Genomic DNA, 14,805 nt, shown 5'->3' on the forward strand with positions numbered 1-14,805 from the left:
GATTGAGGAGCACCATGCCGGAGTGTGTTTCAGTGTCAGACTTCGTGCAGGAGGTTCAGGAGGACTGGAGCTCCCCCACCACCTCCTCCTTCACCTCCAAGATGATCAGCTGCAGGAACACCGTCTACCTGCTGGAGGAGGTCAGTACTGACAGGGGTGGTGATGATGTAGTAGTAGTAGTAGTAGTAGTAATAGTAGTAGTAGTAGTAGTGGACGGAAGATGTGCTGTTACTCATTCAGAAGGTTTCAGCAGCTTTGACTCATGTCAGCAGATGAACGAGAAGAACCAACAGACAGTCAAGTGCTTATTTCTCTTCTATCTTATAATCAGGGCTGGACTAACCTGCTCAGGGGGCCCACACCACAAATGAGCTGCTGTGGACCCCATGTAAACCCCCCCCCCCCTGTCTGTGTGTTGTTTACAGTTCTTTCCATGTTGGAATCAGATCTGTTGCCAACATCTTCAACACAGTCTCCTAGAAGTGATTTTGATATCATATTAATTTGCAACAGTTAATAAAAACTGTTAATATAAATGGGTTTAAAGGCCCTGCACGCCCACAGTACACCCACACAGGCGATATCGCTTACTGTGGATGATCAGAGCTGGTTTTCAGGAGTGTGAAACCAACTGGTGACAGAGTAACTGTGTATCAAAATAATACAAAAATATATTTACCCATCAGCTATTTGCATAGTAGACTGTAAGTAACTTTGGCAAGCAACTCGCATGGCTTAAAAATAAATAAATGTACATGTATATACAAACAGTAGAAAGATAACTTGACTGAAAGTGTGTGGCATGTCTGCACATTGTTTTATAATGACTAAACCCGCAGGCAACACACACACACACACTCTCACACTGCTGGTCATCAGAGTCATTGACCTGAAGACTTAAGGTCTTTGACCCGCCTGAAAACCAGACACTCAAACTGCCCCCCCCCCACTGCCCCCCTTTAAACCCCAAGAGGGTTGGCATATGTTACCACAGCAACAGGTTAATCCTCATTAGTATTCATTGTTATTGTTATCTAATGTTAATGAGGAGGAGCCAGAAAGATGATTGTTAATGAGGATACGAGTTAATCTGCAGCCTCCAGATTAACTCATAATGATGCTACATTCAAGGAAGACTGGGAAAGTGAGCTTTTATGAGAAAACCTTTATAGATAAAACACCTTGTTGACCACCACATGACCATATAGTGAAGTGTTCATGTTGGTCTAAAACATCCACAGTCATCCATGTCAGCTTGATAGATTAGATTGTCAGCATCGTTCTTAGAGACGAGCAAGTCTGTTTAAATTTGCAGAACAAGGAAATTTTGTCTTTGGGGATGAAATTGTACAATTAAAGCCTTTATTTCATCGTGTGTCTCTGCTGCTTCATGTGGAGATTTAGACTGATGGGAAACAGGTTTACACACACAGGAATGTAGCTGTCTGTTGTCAGAGAACAAAGCTCGTCCTCTGTGTGTGTGTTGAGTCAGCAGGTGAATTGCTGCCACCCCCACCCCCCCTACATGAACACACAGACACACACACATTCAGCAGATTCAGATGGATAATTACAACATGACAGAGGAAGTGTTTAATGTGTGTGTGCGTGTGTGTGTGTGTGTGTGTGTGTGTTAAGGTTTTGGACAGTGACCGACTGGTGTTGCAGAAGATGAAGAAAGCTGCTAAAGCCAAATACACATCAGGACAAGGTATGCACACACACACACACACACACACACACACACACACACACACACACACACACACACACACACATTAATCCCTGTGCTAACACAGTGTCTCTCTGTCAGACCACGTGTCTCACCTGGAGCAGTATATTAATTCGATGGAGAAGCTGTCGGTCAACTGTCACTCAAACGGAGAGACGGAGGTCGGCTCCGCCTTCTGTCGTCTGGCGGACTTTTCTAAAGAGCTCGTGTCTCCAATGAAGAACCTGGTAGGTGACAGCAGCACGACATCACAGAGGTCAAAGGTGACATCACCTGTACCTGGTAGGAGTCGCTGCCTGCAGGTGAATGAGAAGCTGGATGAGAACTCTACGTTTCTTTATTCAGCTTTTAACCAACTTGGGGAAGCTCTCACTAAAAACCATTTAGGTTTTAACTTGTCCAGTAGAAAACTAATTTTAAACTGTAAGTGCTAAACTGGTTAAACCAAACTTCTTTTTGAAAAACAGCCAATTAATTAAGATTAACTAATCCATCCCAAACTTCCCAGAGAAACTCTTTGACTACTAAACCTGTCAGCCACAGAAAACCAGTTGGCTCTTAACTGGTTAATTCCACCTTCAGGTGAAACACCCTCTAATTGAAAAACTTTTGCTTCCAGTTGTGTCTCCTGGGTCGTACCTAGTCCCTTTCAGACTTCACTGAGAAATCCCCCTAATTTAAAACTTTGAATTACTGAACTGGTCGTTTCCAAACTCCGGCAGAAAAAACCTTGAACATCTTGAAAACCACTTGGATCTTATCGGATCCGGTCCAAACTTGAAATGGAAAAACTTCAAATTAAATACTCACTGGGTCTGAGCTGTGTCATCCATCACAACTGTGGAACGAATAACTTGGGTATCATCCCTCACTGATATGTGTTATTATTGTTTTACAGTGGAAGTTGCTTTAATTGAATTTTTCAAGCAGATGTGCAACATTTTAAACATCAGTTTTGTGTGTGTGTGTGTGTGTGTGTGTGTGTGTGTGTGTGTGTGTGTGTGTGTGTGTGTGTGCAGTTAAAGAGCATGCTCCACAACATCAACTTCTTCCTGGACTCTCTGGTTAAAGGAGACCTGAGGGAGGTGAAGGGGGTGAGGACTTTATCTTTACCTACTGTTTACTTATCACCTGCATGGTTCATATGAACTGCAACAGGGACAGACCTCAGATCAGCATGGATGGGTCGACGGGTGTCTCACCACAGTTCATGTCACATCATATTTGCTTCATGTGGCCTCAGGGTGGCGCTGTCTGTCAGCTGACTGTTCTCAGTGAAGTTCATGATAGTTGTCAGATGCTGGACGTTTACATCACGTGATGCGTCCAGTGACCGTCTCTCCGTGTTTCTCTCTGCAGGATCTGAAGAAGCCTTTCGACAGAGCATGGAGGGACTATGAGAGCAGATTGTGAGTGATGGTCAAACATGTTCTGTTTGCTCGGCTTGACTGTCGAACGCAATTCTGGATTTTCTGAGAACTGTCTGACCTGAAAACTGGTGTTGGTTCAAAACATCCCTGTGTGTGTTTTGCAGTAAGCAGGTGGAAAAGGAGAAGAGGGAGTTGGCTCGTCAGTACGGGATGGTGAGGAGCGAGGTGAGCGGAGGAGAGATCGCCGAGGAGCTGGAGAAGGAGAGACGCTCCTTCCAACTGAGCATGTGTGAGGTCAGTGACCCCGCCTCCTCCCACTCGTCACCTTTACCTGGGGAACATCCCTCTCTGAAGTCTTCTGACATCACTGCAGTTTTATATCAAAGTGGACAGATAAAAGATTCAATAGATTAAAGTGTATTAATCCCAATTTTTAGATTTTATTTGTTTTTCAGATTCACCATTGAATGAAAATTGGTGGATCTGTAGGTGTGATTAAGAAAAGTACCATAAACAACTTTCTTTCTTCATTAGCAAAAGATTTCTGTGTGTGATCTGTTATTTCCTCCTTTAATCTGTATCATGGATAATATTTTTCTGAGAGAGGAGGAGAGTGTTTATTACATTTTACTTGTCTATCATTATTTCCAAAATATATAGTTTGATGTCAGATATTACACGTCTCCACCCCCCCCCCACCCCCCCCAGTATCTCATTAAGGTCAACGAGATTAAGACGAAGAGAGGAGTCGACCTGCTGCAGAACCTCATCAAACACTACCACAGCCACAACAAGTAAGAACACACACACACACACACACACACACACACACACACACACACACACTAACAAGCCCACATGCACTAAAAAACGTGTGTCTGTGTGTGTGTGTAGTTTCCTGCAGGAGTGTGTTTCTACCACTCAGAGGTTGAAGCAGTACATGGAGGAGCTGAACGGAGTCCTGACCACGGTACGACAACAACTAACAACCTGTACACAACAACATGTTCACAATGACACCGTGCACAACTTTATATTTTTTTAAAAAAAAAGAGAAGAACCAACCCAAAAAAAGAGACATAAACTCATTATAAAACATCTACTGCAGCAGTTTGGATAGTTCATTTTAACACTGACATTTATTAATTGTACTTTAATCCTCAACACAAGCAGCATTTACGTGGTTAATTGAGTTAATTGAGTCTATGTGTCAAATTCACCCTGTGTGGCCTTTCAGATTAAATTATTTAATCCTGTTCATCACTCACACTAACTGTATCAACTTTAAATAACTAATTGTATGAATAATGGAAATGATAATGTCTTCCCTACACACCTACCTCAATCCAATGATCAGCAATCAGCCAATCACACGAGTGCTGATCACGGTTTCAACACTCTTACACGTGTTGTCTTGTTTTCAAAATAAGAGCACACTGTTATTCAAGATAATGTAATCCAAGAAAACGTCAAACTTCTGATTATATTTGATGAGCAAAGTCACCTGGATGAGAATTAACAGGATCATTTCAGCCTGATAATGGCATGTTAGCCGGGGCTCAGGTGAGCTGCTCAGGTGAGCTGCTGATGTTGTGTGTGTGTGTGTGCGCAGGTGAAGCAGCGTCAGGAAGAGGAGAAGAAACAGCTGTGTACGCTCAGAGATCAGCTGAGGCCGGTCGTCCACACAGAGCAGGTCAGAGACACAAACACTGACACTAACTGACATTATCACACTCTCCAACAGGTGATTAAAGTGTGTGTGTGTGTGTGTGTGTGTGTGTGTGTGTAGGACTCCCTCCCTAAGCAGGTGTACAGTATGCATCAGCTGCTGGGAGACAAACAGTACGGAACAGAAAGATCAGGATTCCTCTATAAGAAGAGTGACGGGTAAAAGAAGCACAAACACACACAATGACACACTCATCGTTAGTAACATGACTGAACCTGAGTCTGTTTGTGTTTCAGGTTGAGGAAAATGTGGCAGAAAAGGAAATGTTCAGTTCACAACTGTTACCTGACCATCGCACATGCTACTGTAAGCTCACCTGTGTGTGTGTGTGTGTGTGTGTGTGTGTGTGTGTGTGTGTGTGTGTGTGTGTGTGATGAGCTGTAACTGCTGACCTTTCACATTAAGGTTATAATCCGAACCAATTTTTTATACTATTTATGGTTTGCAGTTATTAAGCAGCAGCCATTCAATGTACAGACAGGCGACATTTTAAAGGAAAAACCAACATAAAGTGTCTCAGAAAGGTGTCACATACATGTTTAATCAACATTTAGGTAAATATAAGGGTCCTGGACTGGATAGATACCCAATATTTTGGCACGTGGGTCGGATGTTTACATGTGTATTAACTTAATACCTTTTTTTTTCTGTCAGTCAGCTGTTAATCACTCTGACCTGTATTAACACCCTTCTCTCCCTCAGCCCAATAAACCTCCTACCAGACTCAACCTGCTCACCTGTCAGGTCAAACCCAGTGTGGAGGACAAGAAATGCTTTGACCTCATCTCTCGTAAGACACACACACACACACACACACACTTGTATACAGATAAACAGAGAATAAAAAAGAGAATTGTAAGATATCTGACTGGTACCGGGAGCACAGTTGCTATGAACGTGAGTTGGTCACACAAGCAACCTGAGCTGGAAAATCTTTAGCTGAGGATCTGTTGTTTCTGTCTGGACCTGCAGTTTAACACTGGCACATTCTTGTAGTGTGATATATCAGAAACACTTTGTCCTCCAGATAATCGGACCTACCACTTCCTGGCTGAAGATGAAGCTGAGTGTGTGGCGTGAGTAACAAATAAACTTTGTTGATTTAGTCTGATACTGGTGTCATGTATTTATGTTGATTATCATGAAAATGAAAATACAGTATTAAATTATAACTCTTGGACTTTTGATGCAAAGATTTTTGTCCCTATCAGTCGGTCCACTATTGAGTAAGAACAGTAAACCTGTCAACTGTCAAAGTGCTTGTTTTTGCAGCTGGCAGGTTCACATTATTATTGTAAGTGTAAGACAACATTACGGAAGTGACTCATACAGAGACGGACCTTTGTGTTAAAGAGTAAAATCATTTTTTGTTGAACCACCTGCAGCCATAATATCCCCACCAGACTCCCCTGACGAAAACAGTAATATTACCTCGCAGATGCTGTTTTACCGCTGCCTCTGTGTGTGTGTGTGTGTGTGTGTGTGTGTGTGTGTGTCCAGCTGGATCTCGGTGCTCAGTAACAGTAAGCAGGAGGCTCTGAGCATGGCTCTGGATGGGGGGAGGAGAGGGGGAGGAGGAGGGGAGAGCAGTGTGGAGGATCTGACCCGGGCCATCACGGATGACATCAGACGGATGCCAGGAAACAACAGCTGCTGTGACTGTGGAGCTCCAGGTAATGAATGAATGAATGAATGAATGAATGAATGAATGAATGAATGCATCTTTTCCCACTTAATCTCCATCCTACTTCAGCAAAACATTCACGTTCCAGCTGCAGCAGAAATTTCTGAGGATGTCTTAGTCCAGCAGGACATATTTAACCCAGATGTGACACGTCCTTATCTAAGTATTGTTAGTGTCTCGCTTGTTGTCCTTCATCACACGTACTTGTCTGGAGCTGGGTTTCTCCTCTCCGTTATGCTTCTCCCTACATTCTTATCTATAAAACTTCGGTTACCATAGCTGTGGAGGATAAAGGCAGCTCGACCAGACACCATCAGTCACCAGCAGTCATGATCGAAGCCTTGTATCGAAGGTTATAATGAACTCTTGTTAGTAAGATACAAAATAAGATGAACTGTAGACGTGAGAAAAACTCCGTCACACTGAGAACAAAAAACATTTACAGTTAGACATCTGACAAACATGAGACAAACAAATTATTTAAAAACAATTATGAGTCATATAGATCATAAGTTGAAATGAGAACAGGATTGATTAATTTATTAGTGAACCAAAAGAATTACCTGTACTGCAGCATCTCACAAGGTAAATTCAGTGTCATTTATTTATTTATACAGGAACAGTGAACATGCAACTCAAGTCTCTGTGTTTAGAGCCTTTAACTTAATAAACAGTAGCTTAGTTGGTTCTTGATAATTTTAACTCTCTCTCTCTCTCTCTCTCGCTCTTTCTCTCTGTAGATCCTGGATGGCTCTCGACCAACCTGGGTGTCTTGACCTGTATCGAGTGTTCAGGCATCCACAGAGAGATGGGGGTCCACGTCTCCAGGATCCAGTCTCTGAGTCTGGACAGTCTGGGGACCTCAGACCTGCTGGTAAGTAACAAGCTAAAGAATCAGCAGTCCATCCTGCAGCGAGCTGTAGGTTTATTTGACCGGACACGAGTTCACTGTTTCTGTTTTCACGTCAGTTTGTTGGAGGACGGCTCAGCTGATGCTTTGTCTTTGCAGTTGTGAACAAAACAAAACAAGAATATTTAGTCAGTTTTATACCTGAGTAAGCTGTGCATGTAAAAGAATTTGAAGCTCTGATTGTTTCTTACTGAAATGCACCCTGGGAGTCGTAGTTTACTTATTACCTTACACTTTTATGTCTACAGTCTTGATCTTGGTTGCGAGAAAACTCTTTCTTTGTCTCTCTCTTTCTCCCAGTTGGCCAGAAATGTTGGTAACTCTGGGTTTAATGAAATACTGGAGGCGAACTTGCTGAGTCCGTCACTGAAGCCCTCCCAACACAGCCACATGTAAGAGGAACACACGCAGGTGTATGTGATTCTAGAGGAAAATATTTCATTTGGATAAATACTGATTCTGGGTGTTTTGCGGTGCGCAGGGCGGAACGTAAAGACTTCATCCTGTCGAAGTATCAGGACGTTCATTTTGTCAGGCGGACTCACAGCTCGACTGTAGCGCTGCGGTTCGGCCTGCAGGAGGCGACCAAGAGCTGCGACATCTACAGTCTGATCCAGCTGTACGCTCAGAGGACGGAGCTGAGCCAGCCGCTGCACACACACATACAGGTCTGTACACACATCTGCAGGCATTTAGGACACACACTTAAAGGTAGACACACACACACACACACACACACACACACACACACACACACAAAGGTACACATGTATAAGTATGTGCACAGATACACACCTAAAAGTACACACACATAAAGGTATACACACAGATATGTACATACAGGTTACACACAGACAGGTATACACACATACAATATACATATATATATATATATATATATATATATATATATATACACACACTCACACACACAGGTTCATGCAAAGTTAAACACACACTCATAAGTATGTTTCCATGCCAACAGGAGAAAGGGGAAACCGCGCTCCATCTAGCCGTCTTATTGGCTGACAGAACATCGTTGCACATCCTGGACTTCCTGGCTCAGAACTGGTCAGTTTGATCCGATGTTTACGAGTTATTAAACCTCAGTGTGTGTGAATGTGCACACCTGTCTATTAACCTCTGTTTACCTGTGTTTATTTAATTCTTTTTTTTAGCTCCAATGTTGACATGCAGACGTCAGCGGGAAACACAGCGCTGCACTACAGCTGTCTGCACAACAAGAGTGACTGTGTCAAGCTGCTGCTGAGAGCCAGAGCCAACACACACATCAGTAATACGACCACACAGTCTCATATGTTATTGTACTTGTGAGGGCTGTACTGTGGTCAGTGCTATCGCGCCCTTTTGTTTTGTTTGTCAGTACAACTTGAGTACATTTTTTTTCTCTTTGGAAAGTGATTTAATTTTGTGAAAAAGGGAATATTTTTTTTAGGACATTTTTTGTGAGCATTTACTTAAAGTCAGTCCTCAGAGACAGAAGTAAACAAACACTTCCTGTTGATGATTATGTTGACAGAGGAGATCTTAGTAACGTTAACACTTTGTTTGTGTGTGAACAGAGAACGAGTTAGGAGAGAGCGCTCTGGACGTGAGCCGCAGGTTGAAGCACAGTCACTGCGAGGCGCTGGTGAGCTGATCGCTCCGACCACAGTTACACTTGTTTACATGTGACTGTTTGTGTCGACTCACTATACCTGTGTGTGTGTGTGTGTGTGTGTGTGTGTGTGTGTGTGTGTGTGTGCAGCTGCATCAGGCACAGTCCAACCAGTTTGACCATCACGTCCATGTGGAGTACGAGTGGAGGCTTCGTCATGACGATCTCTATGACAGTGACGATGACTTTGATGACAGGGTAACTATAGCAACTGAAAGCCTACTTATTTATCTGCTTATTCTTTCTTTGTGAGAGTCTTAAACTGCATAATTGATGAAGCAAAAAAGAAGCGCACAGGTTTGGTTTCAGAAAACGAGGTGAAAAAAAATGCTTCATGACACTTTGAATTTTTAGATTACGGATTGTTGTTCTTGCTTTTAAGTATCTAGAGGATTATTCCTGGTTATGGAAGGATTGTGTTGCTAATGAGGTGTCTATTATTTACCTGTATGTAGTTGTAACATATTTTATTTTGGCTCAACAGTGTCTATGTGCATTGTATTAGCTTTAAACCATTTATTGCAAAAATAAGACTTTAATACCTTCGATCATTTCTCCTGTTTCAGAATGGTCCAGTGAAGAAGGAGCGCACTTCCTCCTCCTCATCCTCCTCCTTCACCTCCTCCTTCTCCTTCACCTCCCGTCCCTTCAGCTTCAGCCAGTCCATGTCCTCCTCCGTCACCCCGCCTTCCTCTGCAGCAGCAGGAGGAGGTCTGCTCAGTGTGGGGAGGAGGCTCGCCATGGCCATGGAGCTCCACAGCCGGCCCACTGGTTCTGCTCCAAGCCCCCCTCCACCTCCCCCGTCCTCTCCTGCGCCCCCGCTGCCCCCAAGGGTCAAAGGTGAGTTCAGAGTATCTGCAGGAATATTACTTGACCGTTGTTGTATTGATTGAATTGGTGCTGTGGAAATGTACGTTACACTGTATTTATCACGACAACCGGTAAACACGGAGAAAGATCTGAAGTTTGGAGCGACAGCAAATGAAAACAGGAGCAGATCATAAACACGGAGGCTTCTTACTAAAATATGGAGACCTCTCTTTGAAAGCAAAAATTAGTCTTCCATCTCTGCTCTCTGTCGTCCTCCAGCTCCCAGTGTTCCTCCTCCTCCCCCTCCTGCTGGGGGAGAGGGAGTGGGTGGGGAGGAGGAGGAAGAGGGAGAGGTCTTCTTCCCCCTTACAGGAAACAGAAAGTCAACCCCTCCCCCTCCCATCGCCGTCCGCCACAAGAGGAGCTGTTCTGAGTCCAGCAAGCATGGTAACATCTGAGAGACACACTGCAATTAATCTGTCTGAATGATGCTGTGTAATTAAGTGTGTGTGTGTGTGTGTGTGTGTTGTGTGTGTGTGTGTGTGTGTGTGTGTGTGTGTGTGTGTGTGTGTGTGTGTGTGTGTGTGTGTGTGTGTGTGTGTAGCTGCATCAGGCACAGTCCAACCAGTTTGACCATCACGTCCATGTGGAGTACGAGTGGAGGCTTCGTCATGACGATCTCTATGACAGTGACGATGACTTTGATGACAGGGTAACTATAGCAACTAAAAGCCTACTTATTTATCTGCTTATTCTTTCTTTGTGAGAGTCTTAAACTGCATAATTGATGAAGCAAAAAAGAAGCGCACAGGTTTGGTTTCAGAAAACGAGGTGAAAAAAAATGCTTCATGACACTTTGAATTTTTAGATTACAGATTGTTGTTCTTGCTTTTAAGTATCTAGAGGATTATTCCTGGTTATGGAAGGATTGTGTTGCTAATGAGGTGTCTATTATTTACCTGTATGTAGTTGTAACATATTTTATTTTGGCTCAACAGTGTCTATGTGCATTATATTAGCTTTAAACCATTTATTGCAAAAATAAGACTTTAATACCTTCGATCATTTCTCCTGTTTCAGAATGGTCCAGTGAAGAAGGAGCGCACTTCCTCCTCCTCATCCTCCTCCTTCACCTCCTCCTTCTCCTTCACCTCCCGTCCCTTCAGCTTCAGCCAGTCCATGTCCTCCTCCGTCACCCCGCCTTCCTCTGCAGCAGCAGGAGGAGGTCTGCTCAGTGTGGGGAGGAGGCTCGCCATGGCCATGGAGCTCCACAGCCGGCCCACTGGTTCTGCTCCAAGCCCCCCTCCACCTCCCCCGTCCTCTCCTGCGCCCCCGCTGCCCCCAAGGGTCAAAGGTGAGTTCAGAGTATCTGCAGGAATATTACTTGACCGTTGTTGTATTGATTGAATTGGTGCTGTGGAAATGTACGTTACACTGTATTTATCACGACAACCGGTAAACACGGAGAAAGATCTGAAGTTTGGAGCGACAGCAAATGAAAACAGGAGCAGATCATAAACACGGAGGCTTCTTACTAAAATATGGAGACCTCTCTTTGAAAGCAAAAATTAGTCTTCCATCTCTGCTCTCTGTCGTCCTCCAGCTCCCAGTGTTCCTCCTCCTCCCCCTCCTGCTGGGGGAGAGGGAGTGGGTGGGGAGGAGGAGGAAGAGGGAGAGGTCTTCTTCCCCCTTACAGGAAACAGAAAGTCAACCCCTCCCCCTCCCATCGCCGTCCGCCACAAGAGGAGCTGTTCTGAGTCCAGCAAGCATGGTAACATCTGAGAGACACACTGCAATTAATCTGTCTGAATGATGCTGTGTAATTAAGTGTGTGTGTGTGTGTGTGTGTGTTGTGTGTGTGTGTGTGTGTGTGTGTGTGTGTGTGTGTGTGTGTGTGTGTGTGTGTGTGTGTTTCTGCTTCTGCAGATTACGGGTTGCCAACCAGTCCCAGAATCTACAGCGGTCCAGACTCCTCCTTTAAGAAGTGTGTGTGAGTATCTGAGACAAAAACACACTGAAACCCACAATAAACACATGCAAGAGAGAAAGGCCTCTGATTGGATCAGTAGTGGAATGATGTCATGACGGCTCAGGTACCAACAGGCAGGATTTTACATGTTTTATACACAACAAACTACATATTCTAAAACAAAACGTGCCCCTTCCTCAGTAGCTTTAGTGAAAGTAATCAGAGAACACACTAATAAAAGAGGCAGGCTATGAAACAGGCTATGGACGCCACAGCAGCTGTGTGCGTCAATAAGAAACCTGTGACATAACATGGGTTTCCCTGCACATGTAGCATTAATTTTAACCAAACTTCCATGAAATCCTGCAAAATAAAATGCAAATTCATGCACATTTTCCATTGATTGCTGTCCATCCACTCCTGTCGCGTGCCATTAAAGCCACTGCAGAACAAGAAGGCGCAACTAGATGATTTAATTAAAAAATCACCAGTCAAACCTCCATCTGTGGAAAACAATGCAGTAAACATGATGGAAATACGGCTTTTATCTTTGTTTCATGTATTAATTTAAGGAAAGTAACAGTCCACTCAGATCTCACGTTTTCTTCTGTCGCTACTTTCAGTCTTTTCAGGGGAGCGGAAGCTTTAGTGGTTGTGTAGGTCACATGCTGCATGTACGTCACGATTTATCCACCAAGTCTGTCCCCATTGCACTTTGTCGCATCAATGTTTCCACCTCAGGCTCACCTGAGTTTTTTTGTGATATTTGAAGGTTTGGTGGTTGGAGACCCTCCTATAGAGGGTTTATCTGTTCAGATGTGAACAGACACGCAAGTTGCCCGTGGAGAAAGAACACGAGGTTTAAAAAAAATCATCTCGCCAATCAGTTTTTCTATTAAATTTCTCCTAAAAGAAATTGTCACATTGTAAAACCTCTTGAATGAATAAATCTATAGTGGCTTCATCTTTATGCACCTACGTTTGTCCAAATTTTATTTGAACTCAATTTACTTTATTTTAAATTCTAGTGAGATCCCAAAGTGTCCAAAGGTCTGGTTGAATTTTTATTAAATGTGACTAAAATGATGTAGCAGATGTAGAATGTTTCCATTTGATGGAAAGGTTGGGTCATAAAACTACAAACAAAAACTTGGGTTTGAATTTTTCACTCAGTGGAAACATCACAGAGCTTCAGTGAAGATCTGCAACAACAAACACAAAATGTTCTCCCACTAGATTTGAGTGAAGTGAGGATAATATAGCATAAGGGTCGTGTCCTCTTTACATGGACTGAGAGACTGTACTGTCCCCTGGTGGACTGAAGCTGAACTACAGGTCTGAGTCTTCAGGTTGATGTTTAATGGAAACACCACGGATGATGAACGTGTCCTCTCTCTCTGTGTCTCTGTCTCTCCAGTCCAGCTTCTCCTCTCGGCTCGCTGACTGAACGACCAGACAGAGGTACGATCCAGCTTCTTCCTCTCAGATCCACGTCGGTTTTATCTGTCTGGAGTCTGTTGAATCCATCAGCTGTGATGAACGTTAGCTCACAGTACAGGCCCAGTGTCCTTAACCAGGGGTCATTTATACTTTTATGAATTTATTATATTTGCTTGACTTTTTAATGATTTACTTTAGGGCTGCAGTGATGAGATCATCAAGAGAAAGTTAACAGTTGTGAAAATTTAGTGATTCAAGTTTCTCTGATGTGAGAATTTACTTCTTTTCCTGGTCTTACATCATAGTAAATGGATCATCTTTTAGTTTTGGCCAGAAAAAAAAAAACAGTAACAAACAAGAAATAGCAAAAAAAACAAAACTGGACCTTGTCAGTTAATGCAGCTTTAAATATTTTTCTGTTTTTCTTTGAATTACATGTTCATTAAAATAACATGAATGTATTCATCTCTCTGAGGTTTTCGGAGGGCGGACAGTGACGGTAGCTCCTCCCACTTCCTGCAGCCTGCCAGTAAAGCTCCGCCCAACGGGTCTCCCACGAATCATCGCTCTCAGAGCTTTGAGAGCGACAGCAGAGGCCCCGCCCCCCAGCCACTTCCTCGCAGATCATTGGTCAGTTCCTCAAAAACGCCTGTTACTTGAAGGGTTTTAGTTTTAACGTTAACTCACAAGATATTTCCGCTTATCTTTGCATCAAAAGTTCAAACCGTTGCCCAATCTGACCAATCATCACTTCATTGTCTGCATCACATAATCCAGAGCCACTAGTTACATTTGCTTTGTCACTAATTGTAATTTCTGATAATTATAAGTATGCAATATTATTACTATTAGTATGAATATTTTCAGAATTATTTTCTACTGGTCCATCAGCCTCGAGGCACGACGAGTCGGCGGGTTCAGGCGCTGTATGACTGCCAGGCCGACCACCACGATGAGCTGAGCTTCTGTGAGGGACAGGTGCTGGTGGTCCTGGGACAGGAGGACTGTGATTGGTGGGTACGTATCGTCGTCCTACTGTCCTGGATGGAGAAAATGGAGTAAGGTGGCCTCAGCTGTCCTCTGAGTTAATGTTAATCTGTTTAAAGCTCAGTGGGCAGCAGGGATCATTTCGTTGATGAAAACTGTGACAAATAATCAATTTTTTTAAAACTTTTTTCATAAGCAAAGTAGCCTTTCAGAACAAAATCTATAAATTAATGAATCACAAAATGAATCGAGGAGTAAATAAATGGACAAATAACCGAATTAATAAAGTCTTATGCAGCAACTTTCATCAATCTGCAAAACCAACAACTGGAAAAATGCAATGGTGAGGTCGATAACCTCCCAAGGTCACCAGAGCTCAGATATAAATGGCCTCCATGTCTCAAAGTTGTCCCCTGTAGTTCTCTGGCACTAACCGCTGCTTTAAATATCCTTCAAATACTGAAATGTAAACGTGTGTCTCTGTGTTTGTCTGCAG

At 43.3% G+C, this 14,805-nt stretch overlaps 1 protein-coding gene across 1 annotated transcript in view; it reads left to right on the forward strand.

The window, feature by feature from the left end:
• unm_sa1614 (un-named sa1614) overlaps positions 1-14,805 on the forward strand; it is a 16,325-nt gene continuing 1,520 nt past the window's right edge. The window contains exons 1-28 of the mRNA XM_056390991.1: positions 1-140; positions 1,639-1,711; positions 1,814-1,959; positions 2,752-2,826; positions 3,092-3,141; positions 3,267-3,396; positions 3,811-3,896; positions 3,997-4,072; positions 4,715-4,795; positions 4,892-4,989; positions 5,068-5,137; positions 5,534-5,621; positions 5,859-5,907; positions 6,332-6,504; positions 7,256-7,389; positions 7,726-7,817; positions 7,907-8,093; positions 8,411-8,496; positions 8,604-8,719; positions 9,009-9,076; positions 9,194-9,301; positions 9,670-9,954; position 10,625; positions 11,517-11,684; positions 11,840-11,903; positions 13,300-13,343; positions 13,798-13,952; positions 14,214-14,339. Coding sequence (XP_056246966.1) covers positions 15-140; positions 1,639-1,711; positions 1,814-1,959; positions 2,752-2,826; positions 3,092-3,141; positions 3,267-3,396; positions 3,811-3,896; positions 3,997-4,072; positions 4,715-4,795; positions 4,892-4,989; positions 5,068-5,137; positions 5,534-5,621; positions 5,859-5,907; positions 6,332-6,504; positions 7,256-7,389; positions 7,726-7,817; positions 7,907-8,093; positions 8,411-8,496; positions 8,604-8,719; positions 9,009-9,076; positions 9,194-9,301; positions 9,670-9,954; position 10,625; positions 11,517-11,684; positions 11,840-11,903; positions 13,300-13,343; positions 13,798-13,952; positions 14,214-14,339 — 2,955 coding nt within the window. The 5' untranslated portion in view covers positions 1-14. The remainder of the gene's footprint in view (positions 141-1,638; positions 1,712-1,813; positions 1,960-2,751; positions 2,827-3,091; positions 3,142-3,266; positions 3,397-3,810; positions 3,897-3,996; positions 4,073-4,714; positions 4,796-4,891; positions 4,990-5,067; positions 5,138-5,533; positions 5,622-5,858; positions 5,908-6,331; positions 6,505-7,255; positions 7,390-7,725; positions 7,818-7,906; positions 8,094-8,410; positions 8,497-8,603; positions 8,720-9,008; positions 9,077-9,193; positions 9,302-9,669; positions 9,955-10,624; positions 10,626-11,516; positions 11,685-11,839; positions 11,904-13,299; positions 13,344-13,797; positions 13,953-14,213; positions 14,340-14,805) is intronic.

Source organism: Seriola aureovittata, chromosome 2, assembly GCF_021018895.1.
Source record: "Seriola aureovittata isolate HTS-2021-v1 ecotype China chromosome 2, ASM2101889v1, whole genome shotgun sequence".
NCBI classification, from domain to species: Eukaryota; Metazoa; Chordata; class Actinopteri; order Carangiformes; family Carangidae; genus Seriola; species Seriola aureovittata.